Here is a 22,220-nt window from a genome sequence, read left to right on the forward strand (position 1 = left end):
ACCAATTAACTGCACCATCCCCATAGCAGCAAAGAAACACACTTCAAAGAGTGGACAAAATGGGAAACGAATGTAATAGTCCACAAGACCATTAAAACTAGTAAAGAGTTAAGGAAGGCGGCTCAAGTTATTGAAAAGGTTTGCAACAGAAGGAGCCAGTAACTCCCCTGCTGCAAAGCAGACTGTACCTTCAAAGCTTTCAGCGGCAGAAGGAAAGCCAATGTGCAGGGAAACAATAGGGGATGCAGAGAAATGGGCAACTTCCCATCCATGTGTGGAAATACTTTAAAATGAAACAAGATGGTTTTGAAGAGGACCGTTATTAATTTACCACTCTGCTGTGCTTCCTCCCCTTCTTTGTTTGTAAGTGTTTTGCTGAGGTTGTCATAACCAAACGCAAATGGAAAAGGGATAACCAGAAATAGAAAACCTGTAGAACTTGGCCCATCTCTGTTCTAAGTTCCCATGAAAACACACACACACACACACCCTTGAAGCTGGGGGTGAGTTTCAACACAGCACATAAAACTGCAGTTGAGGGTAAAGGTAAAGGTAAAGGTAAAGGGACCTCTGACCATTTGATCCAGTGGTGACCAACTCTGGGGTTGTGGCGCTCATCTCGCTTTACTGGCCGAGGGAGCTGGCGTTTGTCCGCAGACATCTTCCGGGTCATGTGGCCAGAATGACTAAGCCACTTCTGGCGAAACCAGAGGAACTCACGGAAACACCGTTTACCTTCCCGCCAGAGCGGTACCTATTTATCTACTTGCACTTTGACATGCTTTCAAACTGCTAGGTTGGCAGGAGCAGGGACCGAGCAACGGGAGCTCACCCCGTCACGGGGATTCAAACTGCTGACCTTCTGATCGGCAAGCCCTAGGCACTGTGGTTTGGACCACAGCGCCACCCGCATCCCTGCAGTTGAGGGTAAAGATGGTTAATTCCCTGTGCAAACATGGAAGCCCTTTGCCATTTCCAAATTTCCAAAGCGGTAATTCAGAGACTCATAGGTGTTACATGGACGAACCCAAGTGCTGTTCAGACCTTGTAGTTACTGAGGTGGGTACTGTTGTCCTTCTGCAGATGGAACACTCTTTGGTCTGGGGGAGGCTCTGATCAGCAGAGCAGAGAAGGAGGGCAATTTGTGCTGATTCCCCAGCCCCTGCACCCCACATTCCCCTACACTGTTCCAAAGGGTCCCCCCAAGTTCTGGAGCAGATTTCTGGGACATGCATGGAGCAACACGGGAAACGAGAGATCAGCAAAAATAGATTCCCTCCACATTTGGTTGGATCAAAGAGCCTTCATTTGGCACAAGCATTAGTGGATATAAACCTCAGCTATGGCAGCGGCTTATACTAAATAGTCTCTGAAGAAGGAAACTGGTGAGCAGCCACCTTGTCTTGGTGGCACTAAGTTCACACTGAGCCTGTACTGGCAGAGGAATCATAGCTCCTTTTGGTGACCAATGGCTTAAGGGTCCTCAAGTATCAACAGGTGGGCTAACCTATCTTGGCTCAGGAAGCTAAATGCTCTTAGACCTGAGAATCTGACTTCTAAAAATCTTAAGAGGCACACCAGATAAGAAGCTAGACAAGAACTCTCTTACACAAGAGAATAACAGCAACTGAATACTCCTCAATTCCACCCAGATACAACTATGTCCAGTGCCTCCTAGTGAATATCCACACAGCCCATGTGAACACGTGTCTTGGGCTGTTGGTATGGCATCAGTTAAGTGTGGGCATGGAAACTTTAGCTGAAAAAACATGGACCAAACTTGAAGCTTTTAATCTTACTGAATATGTAATATGCAATCTACCTATTTCTGACCCTCCTAATTACATACCTCTCAGACATCATTAACCGAGTATTGGACTTAGGAGTAGCATTTGGTTTTGTCGTTGTAAAAGCTATGAATCAACTACTGAAATTTTAAGGTTCGTATAGACCCAGTTCTGCCGAAACCTAAGTAAGTTTGTACAAAACTCAGGAATATATTTACTATTTATATTGATCTTACTGCAATTCCTGAAGACCAAGTGTTTAAACAAAACGAAACCACACTGGATATATTTAAATAATTTTGAAGAGCAGCGCTCTGAATATTTAATAGCTTTTTAGCTTATTTGTGCCAATTTTATTCATATCACTTCATACAATTGACATGGTAATTTACTGCACATGTAGTAAATTAAGGATGATTGTGCCTGATTGCCCAATTATTGTGATATGCATGAAATAATACTACAGATAGGGAAAGACCTCTGCAGTGTTTGCTCTGTGGAGTCTCAAAAAGAATGTTCAAGCCCACCAATTAAAACCCAACAGTTAAATCATGATGGCTTTGGCTTCAAATGTGGAAAATTATACAGGGGATTACAGAAAACTGAAGGAACTAATCCAGATGTGAAAAAACCTCCAAATTCTTACATTTTTATATCATCAGTATCTCAGTTATATGTTTATCAACTTCACTTAGCACAATTTAGATGGTGATTTGTTAGCACTGTTCACAAATATTTTATCATGTGCTGACCAGCAGAATGGTAAACATCCATTGTAAGTCACTGGATTCATTTTATTATGAATTTCAGTTCCCACTATAAAAAAATCAGTTGGCTGGTGTGAAATTAACTTACTACGCCTGTTCATTGTTCAGTTCAATCTATGCTTTGGATGCTGTCATACATGCATTTTCCTATGAAGTCACATTCCGCCATAGTCTAGACTCAAAGTTGGATTTCTGTATGCATATATTTAGAATCCATGATATTCAGTATCAATTCAACAGAACGTATGTGAAATGGAGAGTCAATATTCACATTTTAAACTGTGATTGGTATGAAAAGGTTATTGTGGACTCTGTAGCATTATAAGAGATTGTTTGAACCAGTCAGTACATTTCAAATTTTGGGAGAGTCATGGGGACACCAGCCATCAAATGTCTGTCAAGGGTGTGTGTGTGGCACAGCACAAAACAGCTTCTTTGCAGAGCAGGGCATAACGCAAATTTAGAGAGACAACTACACATGACAACCTTATGCTTATCATAAGTCAGCTATTTCCTGATTGTGAAGATCACACAATACTGATTACATATACACACACACCCCACACACACACCAATGTTGTTGGTGTCCAACAAGTACCAAGAAAAATACACAAGGTAGCCACATCACACTCATTTCTTCACAGAAATTGCACATCTGCAAATGTCCTGTGTATTTTCATTACAAAAGCTGGCTATAACAAGTGGGACCTGCAATTAAATGCTGCAATGTGGACTTGTCCTGTTCAGTTTTCCAGCCTGGAACTCGTGCCTTCTCCCAGAATATTCCTTTTTAATCCCCCACTACAACAAGCCTGGACCATTCTATGTTCACTGAGCATGCTCAGTCCTCATTGAGCTTTGAAGAGGGTTGCCCTGTTGGGGTTGGGTCTTCTTTAGAAGGGGTCTTTCTTCAACTTTCAGGATTCCCCAAAACATGCTGGTACCTCCTCTCTCGTTCTTTGGTGGTGCTATCTTGGCTTCAAAATCATAATCAATCAGAGATGGTTTTCACTCTAAGTATATAATAAATAAATGGAACCCTTAAAACTGAGAAAGTAGCCAATACCAACTTTGCTTTCAGTTCTGAAAGCCAACTTGATTCTTACATAACAGATCTTCCACCATTATTGTTCAAATGGCATTATTTCCAACTGATAATGCTCTACAGGTTTTTGGGGAGGAGGGGACATTCCCACAAAGTTCCAAAACGTTATACATTTTGGTCATTAAAGTGCCTTATTATTTATCTCTTGGTTCCCCCCCCCCTTTTTTAGTTATGTAGATGCCTACTTACATCTTTTCCTATTTAAATAAGATCCATTAAAGAGATATTTCCAGGCCCCGGTGGAAATGAAATGCCCCTGGCACACAGTGTGTCTACACGCTGTGAATTTTCTATTAAATTGGGCATGCAATAGAATGCTGCTAATCTGTGAAAGGTTCTTGTCTAAGGCTTGGCTTACAAGTCAGACACTCTCCTTTAGTTGTACGTTTAAAAATATGTGTTTAATGTGACCAGCTCTGCTGGAAGACATTATTCTCTCTATTTCCAATTCCCATCCCCTCCTCAAGTTGATTTGCCCCCCCCCCCTTTTGCATCAGAAAGGAATGGAAATATAATAACAGCGATTAATTATGTCTGCATTGTTCTATTCTTTTCTTAAGTCTAGCTCAGTTTGGTTTTTCTTTTTGCCTTCTTCAAGTCAGACTGAGGCAATATCGAAGAGTGCTTTATCCCAGAGAATGTTTTTAGAGTTAAAAAATGGACCTCCTGTTTTCACTCTGGCCTACAGATTTTTCTCTTTATAAATATATTACTTCTCTGTTTCATCTTCTGCCAGTTTGCAACATCCAGCCTTTAATTCAGATATGAATTTGCTATTCTTTTTTCAGACACTATTAATAGTTGAAATGCAATCATCCTCCCTGGAAACTGTACCGGTAGCCTAACAAAAAAAAGTTATCTCATACACTGGGGTGTTGTGGGAGGGGAGAGAAGAGACAAAATATTTGTTCACTCAAGCAGTGCTATAGCACTTCACTAACTTGCAATAATGAAAATTGCCTTCCCCCAGTTCTCCGATGAAAAGAAATCTATGCCTTCAAGCGTTTAAAAATAATAACTCTGAAAAACTTGTGAGCTTATGGATAAAGGATAGAAGGGGAGAAATGATGTTGTGCATCATATTTTCAAACTTCGTACTTTCTGGGCTTGTATACTGAAGTTATTTTTAAGTATATGTTCCTTATGACTTGCTCGTGTCGTCTAGACATCAGTGGACTTGGGTTTTCTTTGTGCAAGGAGGGAATCTCTGGGTCTTTTCATTTACAACATTGTTAATTATCATTCTGACATCATTGCATATCCGTTAACAAGACACACGTGTAATTATGAATCGGCTATCAAGACAGATTCATTCCACAATAGACACTAATCACTTAACTTGAAAGCAGGAGACAACTGTGAGGTTCTGAATTATTTAAGGTGCAATCCAAGCAAAGGTAAGCACTTTTAACTGTCCTTTAATTTTAGTGCAAAAGATGGAAGCACGTGTCTTATTCTGCCACAGAAATCAGCAGGCTTCAGAGTTATTTATTATGGCTTGATTGCATCATTAGCGTCTGCTTTTATCTTTCAACTTGGTTCACTTCAGTTGCCCTTTGACCATGTAAACAATAGCTAAGAGGTTGCTAGCTACTTTGGGTTTAAAAATACGTTTTGATTTATGAGGTAGTGTCCATCTCTGCAAATACATGAACATTGTTTGAAAGTGCCCATAAGGTGTAGTTTCCTAGCTGATGTTACGGATCACTAAAAACCCCTCAAATCATATCAGTGTTGACATGGAGGTTTTTCCACGAGCTCAGCAATGTGTGAAAGCACTTGATCTTGATAGAAAAGGTCATTCATTTAATAAAAGTGTATTAATGAGAGTTTTGATATTAGGGAATCCACCCAGCACATAGTTAAACTAAGGAATTCAATCCAACAGGATGCAGTGGTGGCCACCAACTTGAACGGCTTTAAAAGAGGGCGAGCTCCAAATTACAGCCATCATTTTGCAGATTTTGCACTTGCAACTTAGAAGTGCCTGGAAGTGGGCTAGGTGGGATACCATTTCCACACAATGCATAGGCTCTGAAATCTTCCCAAATACCACAACTTGTTCTTAGTTGTTTTAACTGCAGCACAGCCCCCCCAACTGGAGCATACCAATTAAACAGATTAATGCTTGCAAATTCTGCTATTAAGTTTTATTCTTCTTCTTCTTTTACATTTTGAAGATTGCTCCAGGATCATCCTGGCATTGGCCTTGTTTGCACAACATGGTTAATCATAATGGTACCACTTTGCTCCTCCCTGGCTTAGCATTATATCCAAACTGTCTTGTACACTGTTTCATTCCAAATGAACTAGGTCCTATAGTCAAGATTTGCCCTTGGTTACCAGACGGTAGATTTTTTATTTATTTTTAGTGACGCCAACTACAGGGTGAGTCTTTTAAAAGAGGCCCTGTGGAACGTGTGTACTCTGTATCCACAGGGCCTCTTTTAAAGGGCTCACCCTGTACAATCCACACTTCAGATAACATGTACACTAGTGGAAAGGAACACAGTGTCCCAGATTAGCATGTTCATGGGAAACTAGTATAGGGCAATAAACTGAGCCTGTAGAGTATTAAACCAGCCAAAGACATTGCCACACATTTTTAAACTGTCTTATTTCACATGCACAGGCACCTTCAGAGGTTATCATTATCACATGCAAAGAACTGCTCCATTCATTCAGTGGAACATGGATGAATGGATATTGCTGAAGAGCAGCATGGGGTAAATTGCACTGTAACTTGCTATTTAAAAGACAGCACTCCGTCTTGCTGTTCTACAGAGTGGATTGCCGTCTCCACTCTGCTAGTTAGCCAGGATGATAAAACTAGGACCCAGATCAATAAATCTAATATAATATGTTTCAATTGCTCAGCAGAAGACACCTTCGTCGACTGATTAATAACTACAGTGACATCACTATTCCTTAGCTCCACATTCTTTTATTCAGCTGGACAAGGTCACCTTTGAAATGTATCTTTGCCCTCAGACATTAGATTGGATTCTGTGAGGGAGTCCAGATAGCGTTAATGTGTTTGGACATTAAAGAGATAAAACATGGTTCAAACGTTCAACCATCACAAGCTCCCTCTTCCTGCTAAGGCTATCGCAATGCACTGAAGATAACTTATGCAGGCATTATGAGCCTTTGAAGCCTGAAGATTTCTGCTCAGTGGACACACACAGGAAATTGACGATGATGCTAATAAAATGCCATGCTTATTTCCCCCCCCCCTCTAGTAACATTTTTCTGTACATGTATGGAACTCAAATTCTACTCTTTGGTCGCTACAAACCCACTTTGGGGGGCAAGAATCATCAACTGTTAATATTATGGCACAAATGAACAACCTTTAAACTGCAGAGATATTCCATTTTTGTTTCAGGAGAGTAACTTATTAAGGTGAGATTCATCACTGTGCGTGTGGATATGCATAGCCAAAAGCTAATCGGTACATGTAAAATTATGTAGTGGTTTACAAGCTGCTCCTTTGTAGAAGGAAACACACACCTATACTGTTATTTTCATAGCCAGTTTATTTTTCACAAGCACCTACACTCAAAGACGATGAAAGGTTGTCTGTATGATTTACTTCTTCAAAATGAAGAGTAACATCTCTCTGCTCCTACATGAACATGATGGGGCTTACTTTCAAGTAAATTTGCACAGATTATACTGCATGCTTTAACTATTGTTTGCATTCAGCTTTAATTTGAAGAGTCTCAAGAAGGCAAATGTCAGGAGCCTTCCTATTCTGGGCAAGATGAGGTATTTAGTGCTCACTTTACCTTGCTTCATATATAGCCTTTCTACCCTCTTTCTTCTCTTGCCGCACACCTGAGCCTCCATCCTGCTTCTACATATTACACAATATTAACAAGATAATCAGAGATGGCAGTCTTTTTGTGCATGTCCTCAAGTATTACAAAGTTGACAAAGATCCACTGCTAATGGAGTGGTTGAAGGGAACAAAAATATTTTCAGGTCCTAAAACATTTTATACTGAAAGGATTGCATGAATGCCCACCAACTAGGTGTTTTTTGCAGATAGCCTGCTCCAAAATTTATTATAACTTGAAATCAGTTGAATTAAAAAAAATAATATGTGTGTTGGCTTGCTCCATTTGCACCTTTAAACATGCTTTCTAGCACAAAATGTTCTCCATAATATTTTCTCCTCTTACAAAAAAAACACTGTTGAATGCAGTTTTCTTTATCAACGCAGAATATAGCAAATATATATATCACGCTTTGCCAACAGAAAATCTTTAACAGCTGTTTATTGCTCATTTGCAGAACATAAGAGCAAAGGAATTCCATGTCTTGGGGAAACTGGCTGTTCCATGCTATCTTTGGCTACAAAAGCAGCACTTTTCCTTAAATAAAAATAAAAGTAGTTCCCCAACTTCCCCGCTTTTGCAACAATGAAAGAAAATGAACAAATTCTAATATAGACAACAATGGAATCTGATTTGCAGTTAGCCGATTTCCGTTCCATAAATCAAACATTCCCCTTAAGCTCAAACTATCATCTTAAGTAATGATCTTGACAACAGGAACAACTTTTTCAAACAGTCAAAATGTTAGGAAAATGGGAAGAACTCCAGACTACGAACTTAAAAAAAAAAAAGAGAGTGCTCAGTAACCCTTCAAGGAATTTCTCAGGAAAGCTCATCACAATGTGCTTTAAAAGCTCACTTAACAGGGGCTTCTGTCCTTTATCATCTGTTCAAAACATTTTGGTCCTCTTGGGGGGGAAATGCCTTAGAAACCAAGCTAAATAAAGTCACAGTTCTCACAACAGATACTTGCCTTCGCATATGGTTTTAACTAAATAACTTCACGTCTCCAACAGCTTCAGAAAGAAATAACTGCAGCATACCAAGTACATGCTAGCTCCTCAAAATGCCAGGACATGCACATACCTTCCATAATCTGGCCTCTATATTTAGATAAGAACTGTACCTAAAGCCAGGAAGGTCAGCATTGAAGCAAGTTGAGCATATTTGAGCTGCCCGGTCTTTTAGCCTCTGCTACCCACATCACAACTCTCCCAGGCCAGAGATCCTTAGCTATCCCATACACAAAAGAATAGAGAGGGAATTCTGCCCATCAGGAATGATCCAACATAGCCTTCTTACTTCAATAATCCTGTCGTGAATCTGCAGCCCTCCTTCTTTGGCAGCAGGCCCGCTGTCTGCTATTTTAGAGACAAAAATTCCTTCGCTAGATGAGCCGTCTTGATTGTCCTTTGAAAAGAAAGAAAATTGGGGGGGGGGGGAGGAAAGAAGAATGTAAACACCGGTTAAGATTGAAGCATGTTGAATTCATGGCACTGGTCACCATTTAAGCACTGCACGGCATATGGACATTTCAGTACCCTGCTGCCCAGTGCCCCAGCAGTATAGCACACTCACACTTTCTGTGGGTAAATGCCAAACGCAGCCACAGACAGGTAGGTGTTTACCTTGCCACCGTTCAAAGGTGCCACCGTTTTGGATTTTCCAGGTAAAATAGAAAGCGAGGGAATGTGAGGTTCTTCCATTTCTCTGCCCACCAGTGGTCTCACCTAAAGGCAGAGGTGGAAGAGAAGAGAGAGCCATCCTTCCCCACATGAACCGCACTGGAGGCTGATCTCCAGGTGCCTCTGCCTTTGGACCCAAGATCCCTGTCTTCCGGAAGAAAGATCCATTTCTTTGGCAGCACCTAACCTGTGTAACTCACTCCCCAGACATGTTTACCAGCTCCCTTTCCTGTTGGGTGCCAGGGGATGTCCACTTCTCCCATGCCTTCATAGCATTTAACTGTAGTTTTCTACCAGAACCCTGCCCACCACTGTTGTAATTGACAGATTTGCAGTTTTTGTTTCCAATAGTCAGCTACTGGGTTGTTGTTGTTGTTGTTGTTTAATCTGTTGCTGTAATCTGTTCCCTTGTTTTTTTTTAAATCTGACAGTTCTTTTTATCAGCCATGTGAATCTACCCCAGCCCTACCTACAGATGCCAGAGGCTGAACTTGAGATGTTCTGCTCCCAAAGCATGGTCTCTGCCACTGAGCTATAGGCCATTCCCCTTTTACAGTTCTCTCGTGACCTGCAGGGCAACCCAACCCAAACCTACTGCATAAGAATAGTGGTGAAAGGAGGGGAAGGCACATAGCCCAGCTAGGGCTTGGAAGAATGCTTATTAAGGAACAGCATTTAGATTTCGGCATTGGTAACACAGCTCTTGTCTGTTAGGGAAACAATAAAGTTTAGAATAAGTTTGCGTTGCTCCAAGACCTCACAGATCTATGCACAGAGCATCTGCCTTGCATGTAGAAGGTCTCAGGTAGGTATGGAAAAAAGTTCCTGTCTCAAACCCTGGACAGATGCTGCCAGTTAGTATAAACAAAGCTGAGCTAGATGGACGAGTGGTGTGGTTCAGTAGAAGGCAGCTTCTCATGTAAGCTGAACTCTACAAGGTAGTTTCAGAACATTGCTGCGTAGAACTGAGCTGAAATACTGATTGCTGAAAAAAGGGGTTCGCCCTTCTATAACAGGACTGAAAAAGTGTTTCATTGTTGCCCAAAAAAATTATTGGCAAAAACTGCTCTAACGTATACATGAATATTGCCTTCGCTCTAAATGGGTTACATTTAGCAACTAAGGTCAGATATAGTAAAAACTGACTGGCTGCGCAGGAGCTTGGCATCATCGTATCCAGAACAGGATCCCTAACTTGCTTGGATTACTTGTGGAGAAATGACAGTGAAGAAGTAGAGAGAAAGGGCAAAGAATGTCTGCAAACAGTTATGGAAAAAACTTACTACACATGGCAAAAATAGGAGAGCATTTGGCTCAACCCTGCGACTTTACAAAAAAAAGTTGTTTTATAAGTACAATATTTGCATATTTTAAGCTTTTTCAATGCAGGGTGGAGAGATGGTGCTCATAATGTCACTCCCCCTGCAAAAAAAGAGAAAAGTATGAGCCTGGCAGCAGAGTGCTACATAATTGTTGTTCGTTACGGCTGATCCAACTCCCTAAAGATTCTGAACAGTCCATACTTTCATTGGGCTGTAAAATGGAAAAACTAATCTGTAACAGTTCAGCGGCTAAGTATATAATAGCATAATATGTGGTTTATGCTGCAATTCTAGTCATATGTACCTGGGAATAAACTCTATTGACCGAAACATAACTTACTTCTGATTAAACACACACAGGATTCCGCTGTATGTGACAATTCCCAGCCCAATCCCATCTATAACTATATACCAGTGAACGAGATAAATCTATCAAGCGACTTTTGTTAATTGGGTAAACATCTTTAGGGATCTTTAGCACCATCAATGAGATTGCACAGAAGTGTCATTAAAATGCTGCTAAATACAAGGAAACGGTTTAATTAAAGTGCATTAGCCAACAAGCTTGCCAAATTATTTCAAAGAAACCTTTATACAAGAAAATAAGCCTCCCTCCTTTCATACATTACAAGGCAGACTTGGGAGGTCTGTTGATTTTGTTCATACAGTACGACAACAACCAATAAATATGAAGAGTTTGTTTTAAGTTACAAGAAGCCCCAAGCCCAGGGCAAGCAAAAGCTGAGGTGAAACCATGAAGTCCCAAACTAAATATCATCATACAGATTGCACACAGTGTCTAAGAAACCATAGGTTAGGGTGAATGCATGGTATCCCAGAGTCAAGTGTTAGAAACTGGGATAGAAAAGCTAGGAGCCAAATGGCTTCTGGGACCTGGGCTGTGGGTGCCAAAACAGAACATCTAGCCGCCACAGGGGAGTGGGGGGGGGGGTCGGCAACACTTTTTATTTATTATTTTGATAAGTATGAACTAATATGCAATTCACATAAGTGACACACTTAATATCAGAAATTGTTAATACATGTTTAATTTGGTGTTTACAATTTAAAAAATCCTGGCACCGTACTTCAGTTTTCAAAACACTCTACTCTTTATTGTTAAACTCCTTAATATGTTGTCTATCCTTAACACATACTTCGAGGCTTCAAAGCAAATACATTTCAGTAATCCTTGAATGTCAGCCAGGCACAAAAAAATGGCACCCAGACTTTCTGAGGTGCTCGCAAATGGGAGAATCTTTCGTCGCAAAATGTGCCTGGCGCCCTGCTAATTTTGAACCCTGGACAAGATTGAGGCTGCTTTGCTCATCCTCCGGTCCTCCTGCAGCTGGGAGCTAAGTCACAGTTTGGCTTAGCATGTGGTCAAACTCAGGTTCAGACAGGAAGCAAAGACTTCTAAGATATCTAAGATATTTAACCTCACAGCGGCACCAGGACCAGAAGAGGAGCAAAGTGGTTGCAGTCTCCCCTCTGGGAGCCTGTGCATTTGCACTAAGCTATTGCTTGGCTTGGCATTACGTGCAGACATTATCTTGTTCAGCAGAGACAGAACATGCCTCATAGTGCGTACGATGGAACACCCCTATGCTGTTACCTAAGATGAAAGTAAAAGCTCTGGTGGAACAGACCAAAGGCTCACCTAGTCAGCATCCTTGCTCTCAACAGCGGCCAACCAGATGCCTATGGGAACACATCATGAGAGGCGCGAATGTATCCATAGGGGTAGCATTTGTTCAAGTGAAGATAGCCCATGTAAATAATACTTTCTAGAGCAGAATATGTGCCTAACAGCATCCCCTCCACTGCAAAAAAAGGTCCCAATGCTAATAAGAAACACATATATACATCAATGATTAACATACCATGCATGGCCGACCACCAATTATATTAAATCCAAGAGACCCAGAATCACGATGAAGAACAAGCGTCAGCGCTTTAGTCTCTTCACCCTATAAAGAACAGGGAAAGTCAATTTAACTCTTTGAACACTGGCAAGCTTAGGGCAGGCTTTTCTTCATAAAAATGACATTAAAAGCTGGTGTTTGATGAGGGCTTCTACCCATAAAAACACTTGAGGACACAGAGCTGTATTTTCTCCACAGATTCTAGTGAAAATCGTTTGAGGGTCAAGTTTTCCTGAAGGTTCAGTACTGGATCAAGGAAATCAGCTCATATTAAGGTGAAGCTGTTGCTAGTTCTTATCCTGAAATTCTTACTGAATAGATTGGGGTGCTGGTGACACAAAAGCCAAAGTTACTGGTTGTGGTTATTAGCAAAGCTCACCTCCCTGAGAGAAACATGAATGGAGGTTCACATTCAGCAGTAATTGAGTGAATACAGCTGGGTTCTCCATCACAGATACTCTCAATGCAAGGACTTCTTATGGTTCTCTCTCTTGCCCTCCTTCCACATCTGCTTCCTGACTGTATACATTTTATTTAGTGAGATGACATTTGCACTAAATCAGGCATCCCCAACCTGCGGCCCCCCAGATGTTTTCGCCTACAACTCCCATGATCCGTAGCTAACAGGACCAGTGGTCAGGGATGATGGGAATTGTAGTCCAAAACATTTGGAGGGCCAAAGGTTGGGGATGCCTGCACTAAATCTCTATGGATCTGGGAAGGGATTTAAAAAAAATAGATAAATTAGGAAGCAATTGATAAAGAAGGCACCAAGTATGATAGCAGACAAAAACTGTGTAGACATTTTCCATACCAAAGACTGATGCACACAATCATTTTTACACAATTCTGGCAATTAGCCTCACCAAATACCTGGAGGCCCCTTGAATTAGATGCTATGCTTGATATTCCACCTCATACCACAGTGTCTACAAGATTAGCCACCACACCAAAAAACTCACAGTGGTTTGACTGCATTCAGTTGTTACAACTGAACAATGTGTGCCTATGAAAGAAAGTTCCAGGAAGTGGAATGGCATTACTAACAAAGCATTTGTAGGAATGTTGGTCATGTAATGACAACTTCCCCTCCCTTTAGACCAAGAAAGTTAAGTTTAATAATCATTTGTCTGCAGATGCCTTCTCAGTACTGCATCCATCACTAAGTATTTTGGATCCTACAGGAAAACTCTGCAGGGAAACTCTCCATTAATGTTTAATACATTTAATTACAGAAATAATAATGCATGCATGCTATGAAGCAGTTTCCTGACCAAGTCGCCTTGGTCTGCTGCAGAGTTTGTTCCCAAATATAGGAATGCCATGTGCTAGCATAACATCCCCCTTTCTCAATTCTGAAAGGGAGAGGCCATAGCTCAGAAGGAGAATGCATACTTCGCATGTATGAGGATTCAAGTCTGAGCTCTTTCAGCTCCACTTAATAGGGTATCAGGTAGCAGGGCTGGGAACAACTTCTACTTGAGATCCTGGAGAGCAGAGTTCAAGACGCACTCCACTCAGGGTTGGCGTTACTGTGCTCGATGGGGAATTGATCCGATTCATTAAGTGGCAGCATTTTATTTCCTGGGAGAGTTGGAGGATTCTTCTAGTACTTTTTAATCTCCGACCAATAATACCAAAGAATACAACAACTGACGTATCCCTCCACACATTTCTGTGCCAAAGAAAGTTCACTGGCATGAATGAAATGACACTAAGAAAGTAGAGAAATGAAAAGAAACAAATGAAAAAGGACCAAGCCCTGTATATCTGGAGAAGGTGCAGCTCAGTAACTTTGACCTCTGTTTTTAAATAAATATAAAAAGTTGATACAATGAAATATAAATTTCTTTTATAATGAGCTGAACTATATCATCAGGCTCTATGGCTTCCCCAAAGCCTGCTTCCCATTGTATTTCCCCCACTGTAAATTCTCGCTGCATGCATTATCCCCACCCCACTCAAATTTTAGTTCTGGTCCACCTGTGCTTTGAATGGGGGGAGGGGGGAGGCAGACAGACCTGTTACCCTTCAAATGATGTTGGACTCCAATGCCCAAAGGCTCCAGTCAAGGGATATATTTTTTAAAAATAAAACACCAACTATTATTCATAGCAGCCTGATCACAAAGCTTTTTGGAACCATGGAGAACACTGATGTCCCCCTCAACTGGCTTTGAATCAAGCCATGTGTAGTTTTGTACGTTCCAACTATTTGGGTTCTTGAAGAAGTCATGCATCATTCAAGCCACTGGAAGAGCAAGCTCTCTGGTTATTATTTAACCACAACAGTAAACGCCATGATTGCCTGGGTGCTTTTGCCCCTATAGTGGGATTTAATAGTGAGAGCCAGTGTGGTGTAGTGGTTAAGAGCGGTGGACTCATAATTTGGTAAAACAGGTTTGATTCCCTGCTCCTCCACATGCAGCTGCTGGGTGACCTTGGGCCAGTCACACTTCTCTGAAGTCTCTCAGCTTCACTCACCTCACAGAGTGTTTGTTGTGGGAGAGGAAGGGAAAGGAGATTGTTAGCCGCTTTGAGACTCCTTAGGGTAGTGATAAAGCGGGATATCAAATCCAAACTCTTCTTAATGAAAATAATAAAGAAGTAAAGCACAATTCATTGCTGCATACCAAAGAGAGAATGCATGTTTTGTTTTAAACTAAGTGATTATACTTATACAATAAGAATTCATTCCGCTCAACCCAGTTTTCCTTTATTATTTTGCAACAGATACTCAATTATCATTATGAACGCTTAGTTCTCAATGGGCTGCCTTCCCACCAACACTATTATTATGTATAGATGATGGCAAGTGGGTATCTTTAGCATTTGATACGGACAATCACACACCCAGATAACTGCCTGGTTGATTGTGGCAACCATGAATCTTTACAACATTTCCAATCTCACCATGAGTTAAACATTGTTTTGGACTAAAACAGTGTGCATTTTTAACATAAATATTACAACTTGTAAAGGTCTTAATTTTTTTAAATGCTGTCTCACAGGAGCCAACCATATCTGTTGTTTGTAAATTATTATGTATATAGTGGTGTAAAGCACCACTGTATTATTATTATTATTATTATTATTATTATTATTAATGAAGAATTATGATCGAAAGCCATTCAAAATATTTAATTTGATTATTTAAATTTTCAGTCTGAGCCATCTTAAAATTTAATCTGGGGTGATGATAATCAGGTGCACATCAGCAGCCTCTGCAGCCTCCCTGCTAGGAAAAAAACAAACAGGAAAAAGGCAGCCACATGAACCTTGAATCATCCCAGACACCATAGCTCACGTAGGCAGTGCATGAGGCTCTTAATCTCAGGGTTGTGGGTTTGAGCCCCACATTGGGCGAAAGGTTTTGGCATTGCAGGGGATTGAACTAGATGACCCTCATGGTCCCTTCAGAATCCACAATTCTATGATTCTATAAAGATGAAAATGTTATAAACAAACACATGAATTTGAGGAAGTTATTTAACATGTCTGGTTTCCATATCCAATTAATGGCATAAATTACAATTGTTGCCTAATAACGCAATGCAGATGCTTTAAGCTTGGCTCCCCACCCCCTCCACCGTTTTGGCATTTCAGTGTGAAGCTGTCAGTCAAACTATATTAACATTGAGAAACATTCTGCTGAGTTGCTCAAGCCATCATATATTTTCCTGTCACTCCTATGAAAGAAAAAAGCCCAGAGCTAGTATCAGCTGGTATAAATTACAGAAATCTAGAGATCCAAATTAACTTGTAAAACTGCACAGCAGTTTATACTTGGGACTATAATGTTGTTTAGTGGTAGAGCAAGGCACAGCATATTCTTACCCCCAAATCCTTTTTACTTAGAAGCAAGTCTCACTTATTTCAGTCATATTCCTTCCCCCATAACGGATTGATTTGTGTCTCATTTGTAACAATGAAGCTGAAATCCTGTAGCCATTGACAGTAGACCCACAACTTATGCACATTTAACTTGTGCACATTCAGCTTTACACACTTGGCAATTTTTTAAATTATTTTTTTACAAAATAGAAAGGGGTCAGGCATCCAGGAAATAAAATTTTGGCAATCCCAACCACCATTGCATCCACTGAGTTTGGACTATACAAGATTTGGGCTTTATGCTCTATCCCTGGAACACAACCCCACATAAGTTTAGAGTTTACTGTACCTTGTAGTAAGACCAGTTGAACTAAATGAGACTTAAGACTTGTGAGTGGGAATACAGGATTGTGCATCAAAAATCAGCCTCAAGAAATACCCAGCTCTTTTCTTTTCTCTTGTTGCCTTTAACTGGCTTTCTAGCATGCTCGACTCTTCTAAAAGGAGAGCAGTGGAATAAGAGGTGAAACTGTTTTCCCGGAAACCCCCTGGCCCAGACGTCAGATAATATTTCAAGGCAAAAACTTCCAGTCCTGTGAGGCCACTTTTAAGGTCTAATAAGTTCAGAAATGGAAACATAAGAATGTTATTGTCACAAAACCCTGTGACTGCACTCAGGATGGTAGCTATAATTAAAGTTTGAAGAAAAAGGTTTCCATTACTATTGGATTGTTTCTCAGCAAAAGAAGAATGGTGGGGACGAGTGAGAAATAGAAAGATCTGCAATGCATCAACCAGCTAGTTTAAAAAGTAAAAATAAAAATCATCACAATATTTGGCAGTTAAAAACAAACAAACGTTCTAAGCATTTAAAAAGATTTCTGCTAGCTTGCCATGCATATCCATAACTGATCCGCTGTTTGCATTTTAGCACAGTAATACGAGGGAGGAAACTGGGTGATAATTCTAGCAGATGTGCTTCTAAAGCACCACGACACAAGGGACTAACAACTTGTTGCTCCAACAGCCCTTTTGAAATTCACATCTTGATATTAATGCCATTTTAAATAACAGCTCTTAAAAGAGTCGCCTCCTTTACAACTTACCACTGTCACTCTAAATTATTATTATTATTTTAAAGCATTTTATTGCAAATGGTCATGCTTAACCCCACCCAGCTCAGATCATCTGATTCTACAACAAATCTGATCGTTCTGGCATGCTGCTTACCCACAGCTGAGTCAAGCTCTTAAACATAATTCTGGAAATTGCTTCAGATCCCAGCTTAGTATTTTGGAGCTAGGAAGCGACCTTCTACATTTGATTCTGAACACTGGGAGTGTTCTCACTTCTTGAGTAAAAACGTAACTTTCCTCATTTCTCAGCCAATCCCATTAGAATGGGTTAGCACACAGATTCTCAAACAATAGGTTCAGTTTCACCACTGAGTCACAGAAGGTTTCTGGGTAATTTACCATTTGCCAGTAATAGCTGTTTAGGAAGTGGGAGGGGCAGGGGAAGCACCATTTAAGTACAGTTGTACCTCTACTTACGTATCCTTCTAGATACGTAAACTTCAGCTTGCTAATATGTCAAACCCGGAAGTTTATACTTCCAAGTTTCACTGCACATGCATGCGCAGAAGTGGCGCCTCTGGATACAGACTTTTCAGGTTGCGGACAGACCCCCGGAATGAATTACCGTTAAGTTCGTATCCAGAGGGTCCACTGTATACAGAAAGTGGGAAAATTCTGCTTCCAATTAAATGGTTGGGATCATAAGGCAAACTATGAAGTGAAGAAGAGAATTCTGCCCTTAGAATGCAATCCTGAAGTAACCTCCACTGAATTAAATGGAGACTGCTTCCATGTTATTGAATTACAGACTTAGAATACCTTGGAACACCTCGGCTATCAGACTTTTCCCCTGCCTAGATGTTGTGCCTGAAAGATATATGAATCAAAGAACCCTCTAGATTCTGTTGTTCCTTAAAATTCACTCGTCAGTCACGTGCCAAGCCCACTTAGCACTCCCTCCTCCGAGTACCTCATATCATTGATTCTACCATCTCCCTAAAATTCAATTTGCGATGGTTTCTTATTGCACTGACTGCACAGGCAGAAATACTTCTAGATAATTTTTAAAAAGGGACACGTAAATATGGTACCAGAAACCGTTAACCCAGACTAAAAGCTAAAATAACAAAGTGGCTCAACCCTAGGAGTCATGCTGTGCCCAAGATGGAGCAACATGACTGCAGTACCAGCACAACGGCTTAGCATATAGCATGGCACTGGAACTGCAAATCATGCCAGGACAGCCATGTGTTGCATGACTAATATTTCTCACTGCTGGATATTAAATGGCAGAATGTACAAGGTGATGGTCTTAGACAAAGCGAGAAGGCAGGATTTCAAGGCACTATGGATGTGCCTCTTTTCAGTAAGCCTTGAACTATTTGGTAGAATGGTTTTCAAAGCAGCAGTAAAATGGTCTTGTCCCACTTGTCTTGGGCAGGAAACCACAGTAGCTGGAAGTGGAAGCTCCAAATTGTCTGTAGGATTTGGACTATAGACATCTGATTAGAGATAAGAACCTAAGGACATTAAGATATTCGCAAAATTCTCCCAATCCAAATTGTAGCATTCCCAAATTGGGTTTTGATGTCACAAGACCATAGCGGTTGAATCTATTGAACGACACTGTTTTATATTAGGTGCTACAGCTAGCCTGAATATTTTGGAATCTACAAAATCCCTGAGCCCAGTGTGCATGCCTGGCCACTTGCTTATATCCTTTGCCCTTCGCAGCACACAACTATGTTGACATCGCTGTCTGATTAAATAATCCAGGGATCAAAATACTGGAAGCAAGCCATTCCCTCCCCATACACACGCCAGCGAAGCGAGCCATGTGGCAGGACAATCCCCGTGCTGGTCTTCCTTCACAATTCTCCAGCGCACAAAGATTTATATTTTCTAATTGCACTTCTTCTGGCTGAAACTGTTAATCTTGGAAAGTTGCCCGAATGGCTGTGAAAGACATGTAATTGATTGAGCACTACACCACAGTTTTGTGGTGACATGACACCTTTTGGCTTTCTGCAGATTACACGCTGCCTTTTTCTGAAAAGTGCATAACAGCCTTTTTGTGGACAGCCTGAAAACAAACAGTCATGTTAACCAGCTGTGTCCATAAATCTGATGAAAACATTGCTGCACACACTGCGTACTGTAGACACTATCTGGGGGGCTATGTGCTTTTTTTTTTTAATAGCAACTAAAACACCCAGTTGAGTAATCTAATAATGCCACAGAACAGTTACAAAGACCAAAAGTTGATTCAGACATTACATATTCCAATGATGAGATCACTCCATGTCTGGACACTCACAAAAACATACTATGAGATGCACACAGCTTGCTTCCTTAGCAACTGTGAATTGCAGAATCAGGCTTGAACAATTTCAAGTGCTTAGGACATAGGGAAATTAAGGAAGCTGTGTGCATTTCACACTCTCTCATGGGTATCCAGACACTGGTTTCACATCAGGAAGGGGCATCCTAGCAGGAACCCAGTGGAAATCAGCACCCCAATGTGAGTCAACTTTATCTACAGTGATGGTGTGCACCAATGTAAATAAAACACAGTCTTATTCCAAGCAACAAGGAAGACATTTGAAAAGGTTGCTGTAACACAGGGGGTAAGGGCAGGGACATACCACCTCTGAAAGTGCCAGATAGCCACTAGCAGATGGATAAACAATGAATATTCATGCACCAGTGGTAGGGGCTGAGCGCAGACCTCAGAACTAGAAGAAGGAACTAGCGACACTTTGGGACTGTCACCCAAGCAGCAGGATCTCATAAAAGGAGAACCGTTTCAGGATCTGCTTTGAATGATGGTGAAGTCAGCAACGCAACAGTATGTAGAAAAGGCCAGCTCAGGTTGTAGAAGTGATGTTACATATCAGCACCACAAGCATAATAGGATTAGGACCAGCAATGTGAACAAAGGGCAGAAGGAACATACTGATAGACAGGAGGACTTCTACAGATATGCACTTACAACTTGTATGATTGTACTCAAGGGGTAATCAATACATTGGGGTTGGGGACAGGGGAAGTTGGGGGGGCAATCCTATTCCCTTCCTCATACAATGCTTTTAGCTGCTTTTAGAACATCTGCATAGAGCTTAGAAGCTAATAATAATCATGGAATCGTAGAGTTGTAAAAAGCCATGAGGTTCATCTGGTCCAATCCCCCTGAAATTGGAATCTTTTGTCCAACATCAGGCTCACACCCATGACTATGAACTTAAAGAGTCTCACGCTCTACTAACTGAGCTATCCCAGGTTGTTTCTATGGATGTGGATAGCCAATTCCACCCTCTCTGAAGGTGAGATAGAAGAGATTTAAGTTGGACACCAGAAAACACTTTCTAACTGAAAGAACTGCTGTTCATTGGCATAAGATGCCCATGAAAGGTGCAAAAACCCCATTCTCTAAACTCTGTAGAGATTTATTTATTTTTTTAAGAAAAGGTGGGAGAACTATCAGTCTGAAGAGTGTTGCATCTATCCTGCAAGTACACTGCCATTGAGCTCTATTATTCTGGGAAATCAGAGCAAGTTTTAAAGATTTTAAATTCTGTGCATATTCTGTAATGGCTGATCCTAGCGACCTTATGCTCAAGCTAAGCCTCTTCTAGAAATAATATGTTATTTAGCAAGTCACATTTAGAAAGCTTTCAGGTCAGGGAGCGTCCTTATTCTATGATCCTGGTTACTAACAGAGATTCAAAAACAACGTTGAATTCAGGGGAGGAGGAACCACCCATTTCGAGTTCATAAAAGTCCCCTTTTAAGGGGCGAGGAAGAGTGGAAAAGAAATTGTGATCTGGATTTCCTCAACAGACTTATTTTCTGTGCCCCCCACTTTACAACTTCTAATGTTTTTCTTTCTCTCTGACCAAAACATGCAAACAAGACTCAAACACTAAATCTATCAAATGTAGCCATGAGTGGGAAGAGTGTGTTGGAAAAATATGAAAACGCTTTCCAGGGGAAAAAACAGCACTCATCCATGTTTGAGAGGAAATACTAAAGTGTTTAAACACACACGGATGTTGCAGTAAACAAACCCCACAAGGTAGCACCTGAAAGACTGCCCAAGAGGCCAGTTGTCACGGTTATGAGAAGAACGCTGTTTCATTTTTAAAATGTAGCGCAGTGAACATGGGAACTTGGTATAAGTTCTCTTATGTTTTGATAGTACTCTCCTTCCCCCTCCTCTCTCTCTGTAGCCCTCCTTTCCTAGGCAGGTCCTCTTTCTCCCAAGTTAGTGGTGAGCAGCTTAGCTGTAAATATTTGCCCTTCATGTTGAGCCTTCCAGCTGGCTGAAGCTGCAGCTGACAGACATGTCTGTAAGCAAAGGGAGAGAGAGGGAGGTGGAGATGGGGGGAGGGCAGGCAGGCAAAAAAATAGATTTCAAAGGGGAAAGCGGGGGACAGATTTGATCACTTAGCAGACTCCCAAGCCTTACTAATGAGGAAAAGAGAAGAAAATAAACAACAAAAATCCTGTCTCCTCCCTGCTACCTTCTGTATGCCCGGAACCTATCTACACACACACACAACTTTCACCACAGGATGCCAAAAGTCTGGCACTTGGGACCGGGAGCTGCTTCTCCTTTTGTTGTGCTTGTTCCAAAGGTGTATTTACTCTCACTAAAACATCAGCGCCAAACCTCTAGCTTTCGCCCTGAATGTGATGAATGACACATTCTCAGAGGTCCTGTAGGGGTCCTGGAACTGCCTTGCCAGGGGTCTGAATATGGGAGGTGTAAAGAAGAGAGGATGCAAACGCACCCTGCAGCATTCTGTTTATGGAATTATTTAACAGGGACAAAACTAGGAGGATGATTCCATGCCTTACTGCGCAAACGCTGGGTCC

The 22,220-nt window shown here is 41.1% G+C and overlaps 1 protein-coding gene across 2 annotated transcripts in view; it reads right to left on the reverse strand.

Annotated features, from left to right (window-relative positions):
• The window catches only part of PDZRN3 (PDZ domain containing ring finger 3), a 184,693-nt gene that overhangs the window by 160,703 nt on the left and 1,770 nt on the right, over positions 1–22,220 (reverse strand). The window contains exons 2-3 of one of the 2 annotated variants that reach the window (XM_081184002.1): positions 12,392–12,478; positions 8,804–8,911 (exon numbers count right to left, since the gene is read on the reverse strand). In XM_081184002.1, coding sequence (XP_081040128.1) covers positions 8,804–8,911; positions 12,392–12,478 — 195 coding nt within the window. The remainder of the gene's footprint in view (positions 1–8,803; positions 8,912–12,391; positions 12,479–22,220) is intronic. The other variant, XM_081184003.1, reaches the window with a different exon arrangement.

Source organism: Podarcis bocagei (genome assembly GCF_964188305.1).
Source record: "Podarcis bocagei genome assembly, chromosome: 2".
Lineage (NCBI taxonomy): Eukaryota > Metazoa > Chordata > Lepidosauria > Squamata > Lacertidae > Podarcis > Podarcis bocagei.